General features: G+C 54.7%; 3 protein-coding genes across 4 annotated transcripts in view; 1 reads left to right on the top strand and 2 right to left on the bottom strand.

The window, feature by feature from the left end:
- The window catches only part of FBLN7 (fibulin 7), a 101166-nt gene that overhangs the window by 8057 nt on the left and 68390 nt on the right, over positions 1 to 24719 (bottom strand). The window lies entirely within an intron of this gene.
- SSTR4 (somatostatin receptor 4) lies at positions 17073 to 19338 on the top strand. The gene is made up of 2 exons (XM_079298900.1): positions 17073 to 17311; positions 18023 to 19338. The coding sequence occupies exon 2, from the start codon at positions 18056 to 18058 to the stop codon at positions 19292 to 19294; it is 1239 nt and encodes a 412-aa protein (XP_079155026.1). The 5' UTR covers positions 17073 to 17311; positions 18023 to 18055; the 3' UTR covers positions 19295 to 19338.
- THBD (thrombomodulin) lies at positions 21557 to 23400 on the bottom strand. The gene has a single exon (XM_079298409.1). It carries the CDS (start codon positions 23296 to 23298, stop codon positions 21673 to 21675), a length of 1626 nt encoding a protein of 541 aa, XP_079154535.1. The 5' UTR covers positions 23299 to 23400; the 3' UTR covers positions 21557 to 21672.

Here is a 24719-nt window from a genome sequence, read left to right as displayed (position 1 = left end):
GGGGACACGGCTGCCACCTCATCCCAGTCCCGGGGGACACGTCTGCCACCTCATCCCGCTCCCTGGGGACATCATTCCCACCCCATCCCAATGCCTGGGGACATCATTCCCACCCCATCCCATTCCCAGGGGACACCGTTCTCACCCCGCTCCCCGGACAGCCCCGACGGCAGCGGCTCCCCCGCAGCATTCCCGCCGGGATCAGTCCCCCCAAAATCCCCCGGTCCCCTCCCCACGCACCTTCTCTCCCCCCCGGCGAACGGGCCCCGGGGCTCTGCCTCGCCGGCAGGACGGGACGCGGCTCTTCCCGGCAGGAAAACCGGGACTGAAGGGAGCGGGGAGAGCAGGGAAAGGGGCGGGCAGCGCCGGCGGGGCCGCGGGGGCCGGTCCTGAGCGGGTCCCGGTGCGGTCCCGGTACGATCACGGTGCGGTCCCGGTCCCGGTACGATCCCGGTGCGGTCCCACTGTGATCCCGGTGCGGATCCCGGTGCAGATCCCGGTGCGGATCCCGGTGCGGATCCCAGTCCTGGTCCCGGTGCGGTCCCAGTGCGCTCCGTCGGGGCAGCGCCGCTGCCGGAGCTCCCGGGAGCGGGGAAAAGCAGGAAAGGAGGGAAAGAGGAAGGAAGGAAAGGAAGGAAGGAAGGACAGAAGGGTGACCAAAATCACCCCCCCCCCCCCCGCGGGTCTCAATCCCCCCCGCATCCCCCTGCTGGCGGGGGGGCACCGAGGGTGACAGGGAGGGACCGGGGGGCTTCCCCCCATCCCCGCCGCCCCTTCCCAGCGCCCGCCGGCAGCATCCCCGCCGATCCCGGGAAGTGTTCCATGAATTCCCACCTAGATCTGCCCACCGTCGCTGGGAAAAAAAAAAAAAACCCAAACCGCGAGGCTGATTGATTTGTTTGTTTGATTATTTATTTATTAATCTATTTATTTAATTACTTATTTATCCATTGAGCTTGGGCTCTCCAGCGGGGGCTACCCCTGCCACTAAATCGCCAAGAGTTTTTAACTCCCCCCCCCTCAAAAACCCCTTCAGGGTTCTTCCCCCGGTCTCCCAAATCCCTCAGGATCCATGACCAGAAGGAAAAACAACCCCGCGCGCCTCCTCCTATCGCGATAACCGCGGCGATAGTCGCAGCGCGCCTCCCTCCCTGGCGTTTTCTGCCGGGATTTGGGGGGATTTGGGGGACGGCCCGGACGGAGATTACCCCCCCCCCAAAAGGGGGGACACCCCAAAAAGAGGGAGGGGCCGCCCCCACGGCGGTGGCGGGGCGCCCTCTGTCGCCGGCTGCGGGCGCGGGGGGGGACGGGCAGCGACACCCCGGGGTGGGGGGGACACGCGGGGACCCTCTCTGGGGTCACTCCCGGGGGGTCACCCCCTCGCCCGCACCCCCGAACCGGCTGGGAGGAGGTGCCGGTGCACCCCGAGCGCCGAATCAGCGTTTCCAAGGAGCTCTCTGCTGATCCAGAGGCTCGGGAAGGGGGAATCCTGGGAGGATGGGGTGAAAGCTGGGATGGGCTGCTGGGCAAGCTCAGGGATGCTGCTCTCCACTCCTGGCTGGATCCAGATGTGCTGGATCCAGATGTTCTGGATGAGAACCCCCCTGGTTTCCTTTTCCTTCAAGACTGCAAGGTTTGCTCCTGTGGATTCTGGATGAGCCTTTCCCTGGGCAATTCCCCCCCTCAGGCCCGGGCCCTGCAGATGTTTGGACAGATGTTGGGGCAGATGTTGGGGCAGATGTTGGGACAGATTTGAGCATGTCTGGCACCCCCAGGTGAGGTGACACCATCCTGCCTTTCCCAATTTCCTGCTTCCTCCTCTTCACCTGCTTTGCCTCCACAGGACTCGGAATTTTGTCCCCACCAAAGGTGAGGATTTTCATCCCTTGGATTTTTGACTCTCAAGGATATTCCTACTGCCCCAAACACTGAAATCCCATTTTTCCTTTGCCTGCCCCACTATTCCCCCACCCTGTTCCATCCCATTCCACATCCCCACAGGAACAACCACAGCCACTGGTGGGACTGGGAGGAGGATTGTGCTCCTCAGACAAAGCCTTTGTCTCGGGAGCACGAGGACATGGAGCAATTCCAACATTTGTATTCAGCAAGGCTGGCCTGGAAAAGCAACTCCCACATCCAACCACCTCCCTTCTCTCTTCCACATGGACAAAATCCATCTCTCCCAAGGAAAAGAAGCAGGAAAAGCTATATTTTTCCCATAATGAGAACATTTTTAGGAATACCAGTGCTGCTAAAAATGAAAAATTTTCCGTGGTGTCTTATTTAAACAAGCGAGTTGCAGGCCATCTCCAGCTGATTTCTTCTCTTTAATATTTAACCAATATTTATTTTAAATTTAATTTTGAAATGATGCTCTTATTTGCATTGGGAGCCATGGCTGGGGAGGCAGCTCCCACTTCCCAAGGGATGGCTGGAGCATGGATGGGCTTTTTCCACTTCCCAACCCTTGTGACAGCACTGGTGCCTTCCCTCCAATCCAAGGATAATTATCCCCCTTCTCCTGATAATTATCATCATTAATCCAGGATAATGAGCTCTCCCAATTGTGCTGCTCCTCCTAAAGGAAGGCAGGATCTGGTTTTTCCCTTGAATTCAGGAAATTGGGAACAGCAGCTCCTGAAGAGCCGCCCTTCAGGAGGAGTGCTGGAGACAAAAGGCAACTTGTGGGATTTATTGAGGCTTTCCCTGATAAGACATGGAAATTATGGATGAATGAGTGCCTGGAAGGACTTCAGGAAGAGGTGGGAGATGGGAAGGGTGAAGGTGGAGCTGGATAGGAAAGCTCCTGTGCTGGGTTTATTCCCAATTTTTTCCTGCAGGATCTTTGCTGGGTTGAATTATTCCCAGGAGTTTCCATTCAAGAAGCAGAACAAACCACAGGAGCATCAGGATGAGGATGAGGATGAGGATGAGGATGAGGATGAGGATGAGGATGAGGATGATCCCCTGGAGCTGGGAATTAAATCTCTCCAGGAAGAGCCAGGAGCACATCCCAAGGTCACATCCAGCTCCAATTTGGGAGCACGCACCAGGATCCCCCCACCTGAGCTCCCACAAATCCCATACAGTGGGAAAAGCCACTTGAAGGATTCGAGTGGGGACCACCCAAATTCCCTTTTTTCCCCACCCACAGAGGCTCAGCTCTGGAACAGGTGCCGGAATTCCACCGGGAATTCCCACAATTACACCGGCCAATATTGACTCAACTATTTGAGGAACTCTCCAACTGAGTCCTTCCTAATTAGATTCCAGGTTAATTCCAGGAAAGATTTTCCAAGGCCTTAGCAAGGCTAACAAAGGAAAAGCTGGGAGTGTGCAAAAATTTTGTCTCTTTAATATCCCATCCTTTTAACTCTGGAATGATATCCTTTGATCCCAGGATCTCAGGGACAGGCACAAGGATTCCTGAGGATGCAGACAGTAGGAACACATCCCTATTTCTGGCATTTTCACTCCCTGTTTCCACGTTCCTCCCTGCTCTGTAATTATCCAGTGTGCTGATGAAGGGAAGGAGCTGCTGGAATAAAAGAAAAATAAAAGAAGGATGAGCAGAGGGAGATGCCCAGATTGAGGCAGAAAGGGAAAAAAGTCTCCCTGACACCCCAGGAAAATCCAGCCCTGGATGTTTTCTCCCATCAGGCAGGGGAATTTTCACCTGAACTGAAATATCCAAGTTTTGGGTTCATCCCGGGAAATATTTTTGATGTTTAATGATCGGTTGCTGAAAACTGCAATGTCCTTGGGTTTCCCAAGAAGAAAACAAACAGGGAGAAAATGGAATCTGGAGCCTCCTCCCAAAACCCTGGGCTTTAATAGCTCCCTGTTATTTCCTAACAAAACCCCTGTGCCCCTGGAGAGCTTCCAGCCTGAGGTGCTTCTATTCCCATCGGGAATTTGCTGCTCAGGGAAGGGGGATGAGTGACCCCAAGGAGGATCAGAATTAAGGCACCCAATTCCCAAATTCCTTCCACATCCCCTACAAGCAGAGATATTCCCAGTCCGACCAGCCCCAGCCGTTTGGGAATGATTTGGAGAAGAGTGTCCCGGCTTTCCCAGCGCTTTGGGAAGCTGCTTTTCCAATGAGATCCATGGGAGACGAGGATTCTGATGGACATTTATAGCCCTGTGAGTCATTCCCTGCCTCGTTTAAACCAGTTAGACCTGGCCAAGACCTTGAAAATAGCTCCATTTATCCCGGGTATAAATAGCCCAGGGAGCAGCTCCCAGCCCGGCGCTGCTCAATCCGTGTCACCCCCCGTGTCACCCCCATGCCAGGACACCCCGTTTTTCCCGGGAATGAGGTGTCCCTGGCATGGCAAAACAGCGGGAGCCGAGATTCCTGCTTAAAAAAAAAAAAAAAAAAAAATAAAATAAAATAAACAACAAAACATGGGTGGTTGGGATCCGGGCTCTGTCTGGGAGTCTGACCACTAATAGCAGGTCAGGATCACCCCATAAATCTGCTCGGGGTCTGTGGCAGAGGGAAACTCGGATCCACACCCAACCCTTGGATCACTGGGAATTCCAGAGCCACCTGCCAGGAGGGGAAAAAAATTCCATTTCATCTCTGGGTTTTCAAACCCAGCTTTGGTTGTGGGATCAGCCTAATTCTGCTGGATAAATGGGAATTCTTTGTTTTCACTACAAAAAAATGACTTTCTGATGGAAAACCACCAGAGGCTGAGGAGGTGACTTTGGCACTTGGAAAAGGTGGAAAACAGGGAATTTCAGGCTGCCTGTCCCGAGTGGGATGATGGCACAGAATCCAGAATAATTCCAGGGTTTTTTCCCCGTAAAACAGAGGCAGTGATTCCCTCCCAGTAAAACTCAGAATTCCTGTGCCCTTGTCCCTTGTGCTGGTGGCCCTTGGCAAGCAGATGAATCCAGGGATGCTAAATCCAGTGGGTTTGGGCTACTAAATCCAGGGATTTGGGCCTTCAGAATCCAGTGGTTTTGGTGACTAAATCCAGTTTGGTAAATCTAATGTCTTTGGGCTGCTAAATCCAATGGTTTTGGGCCACTAAATCCAATGCATTTGGGCTATTAAATCCAATGGTTTTGGGCTACTAAATCCAATGGTTTGGGCTACTAAATCCAATGGTTTTGGGCTACTAAATCCAATGGTTTGGGCTACTAAATCCAATGGTTTTGGGCTACTAAATCCAATGGTTTGGGCTACTAAATCCAAGGTTTTTGGGGCTACTGAGCCCAGTGATTTTGGCTACTAAATCTTGTGCTCTTGGCATCTTAAATCCAACATTTTTGGGGCTACTCAATCCAATGGTTTTGGGCTACTAAATCTGATTATTTTGGCCTGGTAAATTCAATTGCTTTAGCCTGTTAAATCCAGTGTCTTTGACCTCTTAAATCCAATGTTTTTGGGGCTAATGAATCCAGTGGTTTTGGAGTCAACTAAATCCAGTGATTTTGGCTACTAAATCCAGTGTCTTTGACCTCTTAAATCCAATGTTTTTGGGGCTACTGAATCCAAAGATTTTGACCTGGTAAATCCAATGTTTTTAGCCTGTTAAATCCAATACTTATGGCCTCTTCAATGTTTTGGGGGCTACTGAATCCCAATGGTTTTGGACTATTAAATCCAGTGGTTTTGGCCTCTTAAATCCAATGGGTTTTGGGCTACTGAATGCAGGGATTTTGGCTACTAAATCCTGTGTCTTTGACCTCTTAAATCCAATGTTTTTTTGACTACTGAATCCAGGGATTTTGACCTGCTAAATCCAGCAATTTTGGGCTGCTAAATCCAATGTTTTGGGGCCACTAAAATGCATTTCCAGGGAGGAGCTGCTCTGCAGAGGGATGGAAAAGCTCCGTGATGGCAGCAGCTCTGCCTCTCTCCAAACATTTCTCCCCCCTTCACTCTGATTCATTTTTTTATTTTTTTATAATTTTTTTATTTTTTATTTTTTTTCCCCCTCAGAAGGAAGCAGTGCCCAAATCAACACCCGCCGGTTTCCCGCGGATGGGGACGGCACTTTCTGCTGGAAAAAAACTTCCAATCAGCCGCATTCCCGAGCTGGGCTTATTTTTCACAGCTCTCTGAGTGCGTTTTGTTTGGCTGCCAGAGTAAAGAGCTGCAGGGGCAGACTCCAGCCCAACCTGCAGCAGCATCCTCGCCGGATTTTGGGGAGGAGGGTGGGCTCTGACCTACATTCCCGGCTTGGGAAAAGACAGCTTAACATCCCAAAATGTTAACAATCCCCGAGATTTGGAGGCGGAGGGAAAGCCGCCCGAAGGCCGCCTGCCCTCGAGGTGTTTTGCAGCTTTTCCAGAGGGTGGAACGACCTTAACCAGAGCTTTTTAAAGCTCTCCCACCTTTGCCTCCTCTCTTCCTCCGGCTCGGTGTCCCGGCGGCGGCAGAACAAGACGGCTACAGATCCCGCTGGAAGCCGGTGGAGCAGAATACACTGGGAGGCTTTTTTTTTTTTATATATATATAATTTTTTTTTTTTTTTTTTTCCCCCTTGGAAAATATTTCCCTGCCCGCAGGCTGCGGTGACAGCGAACATTCCTGCCGGGACTGGCGCAGGGAGACATCACCCTGAGGGATGGATGGGGCTCCCAGCCCTTCCCTGCCCAGGGTGCGATCCCCAGGGATCCTCACAAAAGCCTTTTTATTCTCCCACCGCCTTGTTTTTCCAAGGGGAGGTGGGGGGAAAGAGCTGGATATTCCCCCGGGAATATCCAGGGGAGCCCTGGCCGCTCCGTGTGCCCTCGGCTCACCGGGAAAAAGGGAGGATTGTTAAAAAAAAAACAAAAAACAAAAAACACACACACACACACACCTCGGATCCGGAGCAGGGAAGTCGGGGCTGTGGTTGTGAATCAACAGAGCTGCTGCTATTTCCAGCTTTTTTGGGAGCTGGGATAGAGCCCCGTCCCCGTTCCCAAGCCAGGTGTGTGCAGAGGGATTTTGGGAATGGTGGCACGTGGCACACACGTGGATTTGTTCCTTCTGTGAGCTTCCACGGGCAATTCCACCCGGCAGAACACACAGAAATATCCATAAGATTTTAATTTTTTTTTTTTTTTTCATGGAGTTCCAGAATGGTTTGGGTTGGAAGGGAGCTTAAAGCTCAAACTATCCTACCATGGGCAGGGACACCTTCCACTGTCCCAGGTGGTTCCAGCCCGGCCTTGGACATTTCCAGCAGCCACAGCTCCTCTGGGAAAACTGTTTCAGGGCCTCATCACCCTCCCAGGGAAAGATTTTTCCCTTATATCCAACCTGAATCCTCCATTTTTTCCCCCTAGTTATCCCACTCCACGCCAAAAATCCTAAATGATCACGGAGATATCCCAAAATCCCAGCTGGTGCCCACCCAAGGGGCTCAGCTGGACCACAGCAGGAGCTCCTGGTTTTCCTTCTCTTGAGGAGAAGCCATTCCCTGGGGCCATGCAGTGATTCCAGTCCCACCCATCCCTCATCCCACCGGGAAGCGGGGAGGGCTCCTGTTATCTGCAGGAGCAGCCTCCCTGTCTCCATCCCCGACCTTCCCAGCCCCATCTCCCAGCTGATTCAATCTCAGAGCTTCCCACCGGGAATGAAATCCACTCTGGAGAGGACCCGGCAGCGCTACACGGCTCATCAAGCCCGGCTCCACTCGGGAATGGCTCCTTATCTCCAGAGATTGCGGCTGGGATGTGCTGGGAGTGTCCTCATTTGTCGCGATTTACCTGATGGAGCACCGGGATTCGGGTTGAGATTTTGGGGTTTGTCCCTTCTCTCGCTGGGAGGGTGCAGGCATATCCCAACTTTCAGAATAAGGGTGCCAGAGTATCCAAATTTCCCCAATGAGCTTCCCAAATCCCACAGTGAGCATCCCAATTCTTACAGTGGACATCCCAATTCCCACAGTGGGCATCCCAATTCCCACAGTGAACATCCCAAATCCCACTGTGGACATCGCAATTCCCACAGTGAGCATCCCAATTCCCACAGTGAGCATCCCAAATCCCACAGTGAACATCCCAATTCTTACAGTGAGCATCCCAATTCTTACAGGGAACATCCCAATTCCCACAGTGAACATCCCAATTCTTACAGTGAACATCCCAATTCCCACAGTGAGGATCCCAATTCCCACAGTGGACATCCCAATTCCCGCAGTGAGCATCCCAATTCCCACAGTGAGCATCCCAATTCCCACAGTGAACATCCCAAATCCCACTGTGGACATCCCAATTCCCACAGTGAGCATCCCAAATCCCACAGTGGACATCCCAATTCTTACAGTGAACATCCCAATTCCCACAGTGGACATCCCAATTCCCACAGTGAGCATCCCAATTCCCACAGTGGGCATCCCAATTCTTACAGTGAGCATCCCAAATCCCACAGTGAGCATCCCAATTCTTACAGTGAGCATCCCAATTCTTACAGGGAACATCCCAATTCCCACAGTGAACATCCCAATTTCCACAGTGGACATCCCAATTTCCACAGTGAGCATCCCAATTCTCACAGTGAGCATCCCAATTCCCCAATGAACATCCCAAATCCCTCAGCTAAAATCCCAGTTTCCCCAGCGAGCATCCCAACTTTCACTGGAGCACACAACTTTCACTCCCGCCCCTTTTCCCGCTGCCCTTCCATCACAAAGCCCCCCCTAGCAGGACAACATTCCCAACCCACAGGCGCCATCCCTGCCCCCTGCGGCATCCCAGCATCCCGAACTTCCACCCCACCCCTCGCTTGGGGCTTTCCCACCGCTTTTCCCATCTGGCTGGGAAACGGGGCTGAGCGCCAATCCCAATCCCTGCTCCCATTAACACCTCATCGGCTCCCGGGGATCCCGGCAAACACGGCGAGGAAATCCTCGGTCCTTGTGAATGCAGAGCCCCCGGAGCGGGAGGAGGATGAGGAGCGGGATATTTCCTGACCCCGGGATGCGCAAACAGCACCTGGGAGCGCAGGATGTGGATTCAGGAAGCATCCCTGCATCCCGCTGCTCCATGGAGATGCTGATGCGCTCCCCATTATCCCGGCTTGCTGGATCGGGAGCAGCGCGGGGGGCTCCCGGCCTTGGGAATTCAGGATGCTCATCCATCCCTGGATGGGACAAAGTGCGGGAGGAAACATCCGCTGCAGCGGCGGGAATGAGGAGGGATTCAATCCCTGTGCCCTCACCTGCAGCGTCTCCCAAAAAATTGGGATGGTCGAGTCCCCATTCCTGGACGCCCTAGAATTCCACCCTGTGCCTGAAGGTGTTTCCCAAGCATTTCCTAAAGGGATTCACCTATGGAAAAGCTTTGGTGACCCAAAAAGGGGATTTTTGGCAAGGAATGTCCATGCCAAGCTCCAAATCATTCCTGTGGAATTTTACATCTCACTGTGTCTCATTTGGAAAACTTTGGGAAAGGAGAATCAAACTTCAGGCCTGGGATGCTCCAAATCCCTCAGGATTGATCCCTGATGGAGTTTGGGATGGGAGCCAGTGGCATCATTCCCATTATTCCTATCATTCCCATTATTCCCATTATTCCCATCATCCCCTAAGGATAATGCACCCTGGAAAGGCCAAAAGTCTGGCTCCTGCTCAGGTTTTATCCAGAGGGAGACGTGGAAGCTCCAAAGGGAAAATCAACTCATTTGGGAGCAAACTGGGAGCAATCCCAGTTATCTCCCAGTGGGCTCCAACTGGGTGATGAAATCAGGGATAATCAGGCAGATAACAACTTCCCAATCAGCTCCCACTGCTGCATCCTCCCTGCTGGAATTTTGACAAAATGGAAATTTTGTTGAGAACAAAAAAATTGAAAATCCCAGAGCTGCCTTGTTCCAAGTGCTGGTGGGTTTTTTTTTGGGAAGAGCCGGTCTGGTATCCCATGGGGTGGCAGGGATGGGAATGCTGCTGGGATCAGCCCCATCCCCTCCCTCCTCCCAGAAGGAATTGTGTCATTCCAGGTGCTGACATCATCAGGGAGCTCTGCCCTGCTGCTGCTGGCACAAGGAACATCCCAAAGCACATCCCAAAGATTTCCCATCCTGTCCCAATCTTCTCCTGCTTCTGCTCATGTTAGAAATGTTGGAAAAGCCACATTCCATCCCCCCCAAATTCTTTGGGATTCTGAGCCCAAACTCCATCTCAAGCTGGGCCCTTCCATAAAGGATCATTTTCCAGGAGCTTCCCAGGCTTCAGTTTGAAATATCCAGGAATATTCCCACAGAATCCCACGTTTTGGGAACAAACAGATGTGAAGCATTGTTTTCTAAGGAAAATCATGGAATTCCAGCACAGTTAAAGCTGGAAACATCCCACCATTCCCCCACCACTAAACCACAATCCCAAGTTTTAAATCCCTCTGGGAACTGGGATGCCTGGGCAGCTGGGCCAGGAAAAAAAAAAAATTCCATGAGGAATTTTTCCCTAAAATCCCTGGGAAAGAGAAAGTTGCGCTGCATCCCTCCCTTAGAAATGGCCACACCTCCACTTCCCCCCCAGTTTTGCCTCTCAAGGATTTTTCCCAGAAAAGGAAATTTGTTCCCTTCCCAGCATTCCCATTATCCCAGAATTCCACGGACACCTCGGCAAGCGGGAGCAGCCGGCGGCCGTGTTTGACTGAAATAATTTTATTTGAACACAATTCCCTGTTTCAACATTTTTAAGGAGCGGGGGGTTATTTAAGATGGATTCAGTTTTAATCACTTTAATGGGATTTTCTGGTTTTTCATGGAAGCGTTTCCAAATGGTCCTGATTAACTTTCCCAAATCAATATGCTTAAGGGCAAAGCATACAATTATCCCGACAAATGAGCTCCTCCACGGGTCCTGACAGAGCTCTGCCCTGGATTCCCTTTTCCTGCTCATATTCCATGAGAGAAAGGGGCAGCATCCCATGGATCCCTTTCCCAACTTGTATTCCCAAGAGAAAAGGTGCAGCACCCCATGGATCCCTTTCCCTGCTCATATTCCCTTAGGAAAAGGGAAGATCAGACCCAGTTCCCCTTTCCCAACTCATATTCCATAAGGAAAGGTGCAGCACACCAGGGATCCCTTTCCCAACTTGTATTCCCTAAGGAAAGGGGGCAGCACCCCATGGACTCCTTTCCCTGTTCATATTCCATGAGGAAAAGGGGCAACACCCCATGGATCCCTTTCCCCAACTCATGTTCCCAAAGAAAAAGGGGCAGCACCCCAAGGATCCCTTTCCTAACTCATATTCCCTAAGGAAAAGGGAAGATCAGTCCCAGTTTCCCTTTCCCAGCTCACATTCCATAAGGGAAAGATGCAGCATCCCATGGATCCCATTCCCAACTTGTATTCCCAAAGAAAAAGGGCAGCACCCCATGGATCTCTTTCCCAACTTGCATTCCCAAAGGAAAAGATGCAGCATCTCATGGATCTCTTTCCCCAACTCATATTGCCAAAGAAAAAGGGACAGCACCCCAAGGATCCCTTTCTCTGCCCCCATTCCCTAGGGAAAAGGAGCAGCACCCTATGAATCCCTTTCCCAACTTATATTCCCAAAGGAAAAGGTGCAGCATCCCATGGATCTCTTTCCCAATATGTATTCCCAAGAGAAAAGGGGCAGCACCCCATGGATCCTTTTCCCAACTTGTATTCCATGAGGGAAAAGAGCAGCACCCCATGGATCCCTTTCCCCAACTCACATTCCCTAAGGAAAGGGGGCACCACCCCATGGATTCCTTTCCCTGCTCATATTCCCTTAGGAAAAGGAAAGATCAGTCCCAGTTCCCCTTTCCCAGCTCATATTCCATAAGGGAAAGATGCAGCACCCCATGGATCCATTTCCCCAACTCACATTCCCAAAGGAAAAAGGGCAGCACCCCAAGGATCCCTGTCTCTGCCCCCATTCCCTAAGGACAAATGAGACTCAGACCCTGGATCCCCTTCCCCACATTCCCTGAGGAAAAGGAGCACAACAAGCCCTGGAATTCCAAAGGAAAACCTCCAGCTCTTGCCAGTTTTTAACTCCAACACCTTCAGCACCCCAAAAACTCTCAAATCCCTGGAAAAGCTGGGATGGGATCAGCGCTGGCACTGGGATAACTTCAGACTACCCCATGGGATCCTATATTCCCATTATCCCAATCCAAGCAGGGATGTGGGATCACATCCTGCTTCCCTGCAGGATTTAATATCCCCTGGCTTTGGGCAGGGTGCAGCATTTTTCCCAACTTCTCCAGGTGCAGAATTCTTTGGGAAATGTCAGAGTTCCTGGAGGATTAAGCAGGAGCCGGAGCAAACAGGAATGACATTATTGTAATTCCTGCTGTGCCCGGTCATTTTCCAGCAATATCACAGCTCCCATAATCCCAAATCCTGCTCCTTGCATCATCCTTCCCATTCCCTGCTCCCAGGTTTTTATGTATTCATCCCATGGATAAAAGCAAAGAGGAGGAAAAGAGGATTTCCTTCATTTTCCCTTCCTTTTCCCTTCCCATTCCCTTCCTTTCTTCCTTGCATTTGGGTGAATTCAAACCCCACTGGAATTCCAGGGTTTTTCAATATCTTTTTAAGGAAGCATTTCCCAAATTTCCTCAGCACATCCTGTATTGTTTTAAAAATCTGCAGTAGCAATTCCCAGCACATTCCCTGGGAATTCCCTGCATCCCAGCCCTGATGCAAAGATCTGAACCTGGAATTGAAAAGTCAGACCCCCCTTGGCAGAGCCAGGATCATCCAATCCCAAAAATCCAGCCCTTCCCGCTTCTCCAGGAACAGGGATCAACCTCAGCCAGGAAAATACAGATTTGTTGATTTTTAGGGAATTCTGGCTTCTTCCTGGCTATTCCCAGCTTCCCTTTGGGGATTTATCCCTCTCCTTGTCCCACCAGCTGCTCCAATCCTCAAAAACAGTGGCAAATTCCTGTTTTTTTGGGAGTTGCCACCCTTCCCAGAGGATGAGCACAGGGATACAGGAGGAAAACATTCCTGGAGCAGAATTCCACGGGCGATCCAGCAGGAGGCGCTTCCTGAGGGATTCTAGGAAGGGATTGGGACATTCCCTTGGGAATGCTGCTCCAGGTTTGCACCCGGGAATTCTTTCCCACCCTGCTGGTGCAGGGGCAGAGCCGAGCGGGAAAAGCCGGATTTAAGGGAAAATTACTCCTGGAAAAGCGGGAAAAACGTGGAAGGAGACAATTAGGAACTGCTGCCAGGGAAAGGAATCGATTTTCCACGTTTTCCAGCGGTTTTTCCAGCTGTTTGCAGATGGGTTTGAGGCAGAATTTGGGAAGTACGGAGGGGTTTCCTCATGGGATGAGCAGCTGGGATTCCCAGGAAAAGCCTCTCCTCCTCTCGGGAGCGATCCAGGCTGGGAGAATGGCTGGGAAAGAGGAGAATCCATGGATTTGAGCAGGAAGAAAAATCAACACCTGAATAAAAAGAAGGAGCAGCTTCCCAGTGAGGGCGTATCCAAGATTTCCAGGTGTTCCTGCCCATCCCAGCATCCCCATCCCGACTCTGGGAGCACGGGAAGCATCCCGGCTCCCTGATTTCCTCCCTCTGGAGCTGCTCCAGCTTTTCTATTTCTGGACTCCATCCATCCCCAGCCGGCTTTCCATAAAAATTCCCGGTGCCTCCTGCCTGGCAAAACCTCCAGGAGCCCATAGGAAGCGGCAAAGCCTCCCGGATCCAGCCCTCCAAAATTATTATGGAATGAGGGAGTGGGGAGGTGATGTCAGCCTGGATTTTGGGTGGATAATGCATCCCTCTGTCCCGGCTCTTCCCAAAAATTCACCACAGCCACAGAGGGGGAGACTTTGGAATATTCAGGGATTTCAGACAGAGATGTCGCTGCCTTCCCTCTGTTCTGTATTCCCAGTTCTTTCCCTTTCCAAAAGTTTTGGGATACAGAGCTCCTAGCAAGGACAACCACACCTTATTCCCAGCCCGAATTCCCATGGAATTTGCTTCCCAGCTTCCCTTGGGTTGGAAATCCAAGCTCATCCACTGCTGTTGAATCCAGAAAAATTCAGGTGAATTCCCCCATCCCAGCGGGAATTTTCAGGAGGAGCAGACACAGGAGCATTGAGCGGGGTCTGGAATGTGGCAGCGGCTGCCAGAGCCCAGGAGCTCCCGGGAAAAGCGCCAGGCTGGGAAGAAGGAGCTGCAGTGTGGATCCCAGACTGGATAAACACATCCCAGCTCCCACCTGGCATCGGGAATGAGGCCCTGACCCCCGGCTCCACTTCCCCCCGGGAAAGGGAAACGGAGCCTGCCCCACGTTTTCCAGGTTTTCCACGGAGAAAACAGCAGGAAAACACCCAGAGGTGTTTCCATGCGTCCAAACGCCATCCCGAATTTTTGCGGGTATTCACTTTATGAATTCCCAAAGTGGATAAATCCCTTTTTAATTTTTTTTTTTCCCCAAAAATATTTCTCCAATATGTTCATAAGCTACACAGGAATTCTTTGGGAATGGCTTTACTTTCCAAAAAAAAAAAAAATTACTGAGGTATTTTTTTTCTGCAGGAGGGAGCAGAAAATTTCGAGTTAAGAGGGGGAAAATTTGGGAAGTTTCAAGTTTTTCTCCTGGAAGACAAGGTCATATTTTGGCCAAGAACCTGTTCCCAACAATGCCCAAAAAGCTGGCGGTTAAGGAGGGGAAAAAAGATGCAAAATAGGCTTTTCTGGAATTTGGGAAGGATGTTATTCCCACAGCTCTTGTCTTTCTTGGGAACGCCTTGGGGATTTTAATCAGCGTTTAAAAAAATTCCAAAGGGTAAGGATGGAATATTTCCAAGCATCCCAAATCCCAGGATTTGGCGGCTCCCAGGAGAGGGCAGCAAATCTCCACGTTTCGGGTTTTTCTGGGGAAAATCGGGAAGGAGCAGGGGGGAGGAGGAGGAGGCGGGGAAATTTGGGAGCAGCCCATGGAATTGGGGCCGGAACACCGCGTCCTTTCTTCCAAATATTCTGGGATTGTGTGGAATTCACAATTGTTGGGGGCTCGGGGAAGATCCAAGGGGTGGAAAAGGGATTCCATAGGGGATTTACCTGGAAAAGGGGAGCTTTAAATGGGAATTCCTCCAGGAAAATCCCACCTCATTTAGCGGATCGTTCATTGCCAGCATCCACAGGCTCCTTCCCACTTTTCCCACTTTTTCCAAGTCCTTGGCGTGGATTTGGGATCCAGCCCCGGTGAGGGAGCAGGACAGGGACCCCTGGACAGGGATAATGGGAATAAAGAGGAAAATTAACTGGATTCCAGGACAAGGAGAGCTGAGCAGTTCCCTCGGACAATGGGAAAACCACTTCCACTAAATCCCAGGATGGTTTCCTTGGAATGCCTTGACTTAGAGGCTCCCTACAAACCCCAGATCTTAAAACCCCAGAACTGCTGATCCCAAAATCTGCAGATCCCATGGGATGCGCCGAGCAAATCCCTCTTTTCCCTCAGCATCAGAACATCCTCTGGGTTTGGGATCTGGGGCAGCTCCTGAGGGTGGGATTGAGGAGAATCCCAGGATTTTTAGGAGCTGGGCTTTTTGAGGGTCCTTTCCTCGCTGGGGTTATCCCAGGATTTTATGGAATGGGAAGAAAACCACAGTGAACCTCCAGCCTGGAATTGTCCCCCTGGAGCCAGGTCGTGCCTGCTCCTCCCAGCCCAGAGTTTTTCATGGAATTCTGGGATCACGGTGTGGCTCAAATCCGTGGTGGAGTTTCCTCCTTTACAGTAAAGGAGCCTCTGAAGGTTTCCTGTTGCTCCGGGGGGTGGAGGGGGCCCATGGAATCTGCTTCCATTGTTTAATTCCATGTTTTCCGGTCTCCTGCCGCAACGGGAACGCCCGGAGCTCTTGGGTTGGCACCCGGGAATTTCTGTGTCAGCACCGCCGGGATCCCATTGTCCTTTATCCCATGGAATTGCGGGTGGAGATGAGGTGCCAGCATTCCCTGGATCCCGGGGATTCCCAGAGGGATCAGTGCCAGCTGCACCATTCACCACGGTCATGGATTTAAGCAGCGAGGAGAAAATCCACCTGTTTTCCCAGGATTTCCAAGCCCATTCCCAGGAGTATCAGATGGATGTTTATGCCTATTCCCATCCCCAAATGGGCTCGTTCAGCCAGCTCCAAACTCCCAACAATTCCCAGTGTTTTGATTTTGGGATGGCTGAGGCGAGTTTGCTCCATCATTTCCTGGACAGGGTTGGGGTAAATTGGATGAGGAGCAGCTGAGGGAAAAAGGAATGTTGGAAAAAAGGAGGATCTGGGGGATTTCATTCCCTACAACTGCGTGACAGGAATTAGGTGGGAACTGGGCTCTGCTCCCAGGGAATAAAAGATGGGATAAGAGGGAGGTTTAGGCTGGATATCAGGAAAACTTCTCTCCCAGGGCAGTGGTGGACCCTTTATTCCAGGAGGGATTTAAATCCATGTGAATGTGGCACTGGAGCACCTGGATCAGTGCTGGGTTAGGGTTGGGTTTCACGATTTTAGAGGGCTTTTCCAACTTCAATGATTCCTTTATTCCATGACTCTATTACTCTTTGATTCCATGATTCCATGATTCCATGACCTGGGCTGAGCTGCTGCCAGGGATGAGATTCCCTGCCAAAATAAAAACCCAGACCCAGCAACCGATTTTTAAAGAAACCCCAAAAAGATGGGATTCCCTCCCATTTTCACTCCTTATACCCCCAGTTCCAGCAGAGACTCCGAGCTGGGGTGGAATTCCCGGCGGGTTCGGATGTGGGGCCGGGCCGGGCTGGTCCTCACCTCCCCAAACCAGCAGTGCCGCAGGGAATGAGCGCAGGGAAGGCGGGAATGCGCGGCAGGAATGCGGGATGAGGGATGCGTTGCCACGGCAACCATTCCTTCTCCATCTCCTGCCTCCCGCCGGGGGATGCGAGGGCGGGGTGCGGGATTGGGGATGCGGGATTTGGGATGCGGAGCGGGGGAGGGATCGGGCTGCGGATCCCGCCCTCCCTCCGCAGCGCCGGGAAGGAGCTGCTGGAGCGGGAATGCTCCGGCCGGGAGCCGCAGGACAGCGCAGCCCGGCGGGAGGAGGGCGGAGGGCACTGCGCTGTTTTCCAGCGGAAATCCTGGAGCGCGAAGTTGCGCCGCGTTTCTTTTTTCGTGGAAAGCCGATGCCTGCGGCGTAGGGATGCGGGAGAGGGGGAAGATCCCGCGTGTCCATCCCCGCTCTGCCTTCCGCTTTAAAAGGTCCGGATCTTCCCGGTCATCTGATCCAGGTCAAGCGGGACTTTCCATCGGATCCCACCCCAGCATCCTCCCCCAGCGGCTGCTTCCCCCCGGCAGGAAGGCGTGAGGCTCCTTCAATCCCTGGAATACCGAGAGGTAAAATATTCCCGGCCGGCTTTCTCCTTGGTAGGGTGAATGAAATCCTGGAGATCTGCGGGGGCTCCTTAAGGTGGATGGCGTTGATTCTCAGGCTGGGCTGGGCTGGATTCCTGGGCCGGGTTGGGATTAATTCCTGGGCCAGGTTGGGATTGATTCCCAGGCCAGGTTGGGATTAATTCCTGGGCCGGGTTGGGATTGATTCCCAGGCCAGGTTGGGATTAATTCCCGGGCCAGGTTGGGATTTATTGCCAGGCCATCCCAGACCAGGTTGGGATTGATTCCCAGGCCAAATTTGGATTGATTCCCCGGCCAGGTTGGGATTGATTCCTGGGCCAGGCTGGGGTTCCAAGGTCAGGTTGGGAATTGATTTCCAGGTCAAATTGAGTTTCTCAGGCCAGGTTGGGATTGATATCCAGGTCAAATTGAGGTTCCTAGGCCAGGTTGGGATTGATTTCCAGGCCAGATTGGTTCCCAGGCCAGATTGGGATTCCCAGCCCATCTCATTTCGGTTTGAGGAGCCCGAAGCGAGGTTAATTCCCACCCCACAACCTCTGAGATCCCAAAAACCTGGGATGCTCCGGCCTGAGGAATGATGTGTCCAGGCAGGGAGGGGGTTGATGGAGGGAGTCCAGAGACGGTGAGTGCAGGTTCCCAATGCCAGGGGAATGTGGGATTCCCACAGCCCTCCTCCCTGTTCCCTACCCGCAGGTCCACCCCACTGCCCATGGATCACCTCCCGCCATGAGCACGGACACCGAGCCGCTCCTGGCAGCCGGAATCCCCCTCTGGAGCATCTCCAGCTGGGCCGGCTCCCGGCCACCCCCCAACAGCAGCAGCAGCAGCAGCGCGGCGGCGGCGGCGGCGGCGGCGGCGGCGGGAGAGGCGGCGGAGCGCGGCGGGAGCGCGGCGGAGATCGCGGGCATGGTGGTGCTGCAGTGCATCTACGGGCTGGTGTGCCTGCTGGGGCTGGCCGGCAACGCCCTGGTCATCTTCGTCATCCTGCGCTACGCCAAGATGAAGACGGCCACCAACATCTACCTGCTCAACCTGGCCATCGCCGACGAGCTCTTCATGCTCAGCGTGCCCTTCGTGGCCACGGCGGCGGCGCTGCGGCGCTGGCCCTTCGGCCGCGCTCTCTGCCGGACCGTGCTGGGCGTGGACGGCCTCAACATGTTCAGCAGCGTCTTCTGCCTCACCGTGCTCAGCCTGGACCGCTACATCGCCGTGGTGCACCCGCTGCGCGCCGCCTCCTACCGCCGCCCGCGAGTGGCCAAGCTGGTCAACGGCGCCGTGTGGCTGCTGGCGCTGCTGGTGGCCTCGCCCATCCCCGTGTTCGCCGGCACCGCGGCCACCCGCGACGGCCGGGCGGTGGCCTGCGACCTGCTGTGGCCCAGCCCGGCGTGGGCCGCCGCTTTCGTGGTGTACAGCAGCGCGCTGGGCTTCGTGCTGCCCGTGGTGGCCATGGCGCTGTGCTACCTGCTGCTGGCCGGCAAGATGCGCGCCGTGGCGCAGGGCGTGGGCTGGCGGCAGCGGCGGCGATCCGAGGGCAAGCTGACTCGCCTGGTGGTCACCGTGGTGGCCATGTTCGTGGTGTGCTGGCTGCCTTTCTACGTGGTGCAGCTGCTGGAGCTGCTGCTGCCCGGCCGGCTGGACGCCAGCGCGCACAACGCCTCGCTGCTGCTCAGCTACTCCAACAGCTGCGCCAACCCCATCCTCTACGGGCTGCTCTCCGAGAATTTCCGGCATTCCTTCCAGGGAGTGCTGCGCCGATGCAGAGACGCCGGCCTGTGCTGCTGCCGCGCCGGTGACAATGACAGAGGGGACAGCGAGGATGAGGAGGAGCCCCTGGATTACTGCGCCGCGCCCCGCGGCGACGCCAAGGGCTGCGTGTGCCCCCCGCTGCCCTGCCAGCAGGACCCCCTGCGCCCCCAGCCCTGCTGCGCGCCCGGGGCCCTGCTCCCCAAAACCACCCCCTTCTAGGGGGGAGCCCGGAATCGGCGTGGAAAGGGGATGCTGGATGGAGAGGGCGCCTTGTCGCCGCTCTCCGAAATAAAAAGCCATAAGGCTGGCCTGGGGTGGAGAGGATTCCGTGGGTTGAGTGGTTATTGCCGGTGTTCAGGCACTCGGGAGCAGTCAGGGTTCCAAAATGTGGTGGAGCACGTGGCCATCCCGATTAATAACTAATTAATTCCACTCTCTTCCCAAGAGAAAGGGACACACCGGGAAAAATCCCAAAATCCGTCAACTCTGCTGCATCCGCAGCAGAATGAGATCCCACCACGCACACATCCTTCCCCTAAAAATTCCCAGGGTTTTAGCACATCCAGGACCAAATTTCCACAAAAAAAAACACCCAAAACCAAAAAAAAACAAAAACAAAACAAAACAAAAAACCCCAAAACCAGGAGAATGAAATGTTGGTGAGCTTGGAACCCCGAGGAGAGGAAGAGCACATGGAACGAGCCACTTCCATCCTATTTGGGGTTTAAATGGGTTCCTCCCATTTTAATCCCACTGGGGAAGTAACCAGCCGGGAATGTTTCTCATCCCGGTGCTGCCCTGAAAGTTCAGGGGTTTTCCTGGATTTCTGGAGGAATTTTTGGGAAGGGGAGAAAGAACATTCCCTGAGCAGTTCCTCTAAACCAGACTGGCAAAGCTTTATTGGCGTCCACACAGGATCTCCACGAGACAATTCCAGCACGCAGGATAAAATTCCAAGAAATAAATAAGGATTTACAAACGGACGGACGGGGGGGGGGGGGGGGGGGGGGGCGGGAAGGGGGATAAAACAGGGAGTGCCGGGAATTCAGGACTCCATAAGGAAGGAATTTATGATAAGATAACACTCCGCAGTGGGAATTTGAGATAAGGCGGGGGGAGGAGGAGATATTTTGGGGGTTGTGGTGGCAAAACCTGGGATCCACCCAGGGAGAAGCTGGGGATTGAGCTGGATAAAGACCTCTCTCAAACCTTATCCTTTTCCTTGGATATTTTCCCGAGTGACACCTTCATATTTTGATATCTCTTTCCGGATAAGCACGGGATAATTATGGATAATCACAACAGCTCCCTCCTTCCCACTGCAGCCAAAACGCCCTAAAATAAACCTGACACATCCACAGATTTGCAGCCCTCGCTCCATGTGCTTCCACTTTAATCCATCCCAAGGGATCCATGGACACGACCCTCCAGCTACCCAGCCTTGGGGATAACGACCTTTCAGGAAAACCACAGTTCCTGCAACGCCTCTATTTTGATTTTCCCGGGAATTGGCAGCGGAGCTTTAGCATTCCAGGGGAGGGCGCTGGGAAGTTCATAGGGTGGGAAGGGGGAATGTGGGGGGACAGAACCCCTTGGCACTGATCCCAGGCTTCCAAGACTTTTGCTGCTCTGGGATAATATTTCACCGGCATAAAGCTGCCAGAGCCCGCGGCAGCCGGAGCAGGACCCCCTCTGGCTCCCCAGGGAAGGATGGAGCTGGAAAACCCGATCCTTCTCCAGAATCCCCCCCTCCCCAGCCCGTGGCGCGCTGGATCCCGCCCCGTGGGAACGTTTTGCCTTGGGATAGAGTCAGCGCTTGCACGAGGGAACAGGGGAAAATCCCTGTGGGCAGGAAGGGGCTCGTAAAAATATCCCAAATCCAACAATTTGAGGCAATTTATGGGAGGAATTGGACGTGGCTCTGCAGCAATGCAAACCCACCCCGCCATCCCTCGTGTCCCTGTTTAACCTCCACATCCCGCAAGAAACTACAACAAAATAATAATAATAATAATAATGGGAATGGGAATCAGGAATTCGAGTCCCACCTTGGCGACGCCGAGCCGGGTCCCCGCTGTCACCAGTGGCTTAAGGTGACAAGTGCTTCCCACAACATTTTTGCTCCTCCCTCTCTCCCTCAGTTTAAAACAAACAAACCCCATCCCAAGGAAAAGCGGGAGCCTCCCAGCTCGGGAACACCATCCAGCCCAGGGGAGGGGGGTTTGGGTCGAGGTGTCCTTCCAATGTCCCGGCCTTGATCGCGCCGTGCTCTCATCCCACGGATTTAGAGCCACTTCCACGCGGAGCCGTCCCTGCTGGGTTTTTCCTCGCGGTTTGCCCGGCTCGGGAAAAGGGAAAGCTGAAGGCCGAGGGAGGAGTGGAGCAGCCTCTGGGTGTCCTGCCGTCCCCGCTCTCCGGCGCCAGCATTCCGACAGCCGGCTGGGAACCAGCAGCAATTCTGCGAGCGGGGTGATCGCAGCTTTTCCCGAATCAGCATTCCAAAATTCCAGCCGGCGGGCAGCGGGGAGGGAGCAAGGGGGGGATAAATGCCACCCACTTTCGGCCTCTCAGCGCCCGTCCTGTCCCGCTGTCCCTCCCTACGGCTTCTGCGCGGAGGGCACGGGCTGCATTCCCAGCTCCTTCTGGCGGGGGCCGCCGTACTTGTAATCCATGGAGCCGTGGGAGCGGCAGCGCTTCCTGGCCAGGTGGTAGCCCAGGGCCACCACGGCCAGCAGGCTCAGCAGGGCACCCGCGGCGATGCCCACCAGCACCCCGGGGTGCAGCCGCTCCGCTTTGGGCGGCGGCCGGCTGGGCACGGCCGTGGTGGGCAGGACGGGCTCGAAATCCCCCGAGAGCTCTTCCTCGACGTCCTCGGGCTGGACGGGCACGCAGTCGGAGTCGCGGAACTGTTGGCCCGGGGGACAGTGGCACTGGTAGCCGCCGGGCGTGTTGGTGCAGTTGGAGGGGCAGTGCTCGCTCTCGCACTCGTCGATGTCCACGCACGCGTCGTCGCCGTCCAGCAGGAAGCCCTCGGGACAGAAGCAGACCCCGCTGTCTTCGCACAGCGCCGGGCACTCGGTGGAGTTGCAGTACGGGAGGCAGAGGGTGGAATTCCGCGGGTCCAGCGCGTAGCCCGGGTGGCAGCCGCAGCGGTAGCCCTGGGGCAACTCCTCGCAGAGCTGCTGGCACGGCGTCTTCCAGCAGGGCGGCAGGGGCTGGCAGCGCCCCTGCACCATGCTGTAGCCGCTGTTGCACTGGCACTCGAAGCCCCCCTTGGTGTTCACGCACTTGTGCTCGCACGGGCTGGGCTCGTCGGCGCAGTCGTCGATGTCCTCGCAGCTGACCCCGTCGGCCGCCAGCCGGTAGCCGGTGGCGCACATGCACACGAAGGAGCCCTCGGCGGGCACGCAGTGGTGCTGGCACTGAGCCCCCTCGCAGGGCGAGCGGCACCCGCGCCCGTCCGGGCCCAGCACGGTGCCCTCGGGGCAGGAGCAGCGCGGGCGCCCGCCCTGCTCCCAGCACGTCCCCGCGCAGCCCCCGCCGCCCAGCTGGCACCGCCACGCTCCGGGAATGTCGCGGCTCCAGCGCGGCCCCGCGCCCTCGCCATCCTCGCAGCGCAGCTCCAGCCCCAGCGCGGGGATGAGCGCGGTGCTGCGCGGCGGCAGCGCCAGGAAATCGGCCCCGCGGGCGCCGAACGGCGTGAAGTAGGTGACGGGGGCGCCGTGCGGGGCTGCCAGGCGGGGACAGCTGCCCCCGTAGCTGTACTGGCACAGAAAGCCGTCGGCCGCCTCCTCGCAGCGCCGCTCCTCCCAACGCAGCTCCCGCGACACGGTCACGCAGCGCTCGCCGCAGCGCTGCCCCGACGGCGCCCAGTTGGTGTAATCGGTGCTGCGGTCGCCCGTGACCCAGCGGAAGCCGCGGAGCCGCAGGCTGGGCTCGGTGCACGACAAGGCAGGCGACAGCGACAGCCCCAGCCAGAGCCGCCCCTCGCGGTTCTGCAGCAGCAGCGCGATCGCATCCTCGGCCACGGTGGAGCGCACGGTCATCAGGTGCCCGCCGCCCCGCTCGCAGCCCTCGCTGGCGCCGGAGAAGGGCCGGGACGCCCAGAACACGGCGAAACACTCGTGCTCCAGGCACTGCGCGGCGGCGGGGGACAGCTCCCGGGGCTGGGCCAGCGCCGCCGTCCCCAGCAGCAGCGGCAGCAGCAGCGGCGGCAGCGGCATGGCCCGCGGAGGGGAGCTGAGCTGGGGCCGCTCCTCCCGCAGCCCCCTTTATAGCGGCCCCGGCGGGGGAAGGAAGCGCCCGCGGGGCCGGGAGTGACCGCGGCGGTGAATCCCGGCCGGGCGCTGCCCCCGCCCCGGCTCCGCTCCCCTCCCGCATCCTCCCGGCGGCTCCGCCCCGGCGGGGCGCGCCCGGCGGCGCGGGGGGGCGGCGGGAAAAGGGGAAGCCGCGGGAAAAGGGGGGAACGGCAGCGGGATGGACCGGGAGGGGGCTCGGGGAGGGAGCGGCGCCGGTGGGGGCTGTCACCGCGCTGGGATCTTCACCCCACGCGGATCTTCATCATCATCATCCCGCTGGGACCTTCATCGTCCCTCTAGGATCATCGTCATCTCTCTGGGGTCTTCATCATTCCACTGGGGTCTTCATAATCCCTTTAGGATCTTCATCATCCCGCTGGAATCACCATCATTCTGCTGGGGTCATCACCATCCCACTGGGATCTTCATCATCCCTCTGGTATCTTCATCACTCCTCTGGGATCTTCGTTCTGCTGGGATAATCATCATCATCATCATCCCGCTGGGATCTTCATCATCCTGCTGAGATCGTCATCATCATCACCCCGCTGGGATCTTCATCACCCCTCTGGGATGTCACCCAGGAGCTGTCACTGCCGAGGTCACAGCTCAAATCCCAGCTCCGGATCCAGAAAAAGAAGGAAGGAGGAAAGAGAGGTTTTTTTCCAGAAAGAAGAGAGTTTGGAGCGTGTCCAGAGATGGGAATGGAGGGGGGGAAGGAGCTGGAAATCAGGAGGGAGCTGGGAAAGAGGCTCAGCCTGGGGAAAAGGAGGATCCAGGGGGGAATTTTCCCTCTCCACAATCCCTGGACCAGGATCTGTTCCCGGGGAATAATGAACAGGATGAAGAGAAACCGTTCATGTTTGATATAATGTAATTATCTGTAAACATGTAATTATCTATTTCCATTTATATAGCTCTATTATTCGGTATTATTATAATTATTATTATTATTAAGCATTATTATGACCCTTTTCCCCATCTCCCCCATTCCCCACGGGCACCTCCAAATGGATATCCCAATCCATTCCTTTGTCCTTGGGGGAATTCCTCTGTGCTGCCAGAAGCAACATAAATATCCCAACTCCACAATATTCCCCAGAAAAGGCTGTTTTTTCATGGAATTCCAACAGCCTTGAACACTGCAATCAGCCCCTGGGATGAGCAAGTCCCAATTTCCTCGGATCAATGCAAGGAAGTTCCTTTATTAAACTTTATTAAACTTTATTGAACTTTGCTGAACTTTGTTTGTCCTTTTTTAAACCCCCTGGGGTTTGTTTTGTCCTCTCACAACCCTGGGTGTTTCCCACAAACCCTGTGAGGAAAAGGGAAGTTGGGAGGAATAG

Source organism: Erithacus rubecula (assembly GCF_903797595.1).
Source record: "Erithacus rubecula genome assembly, chromosome: 2".
NCBI lineage: Eukaryota > Metazoa > Chordata > Aves > Passeriformes > Muscicapidae > Erithacus > Erithacus rubecula.
This window is presented reverse-complemented; position numbering and strand designations above follow the sequence as displayed.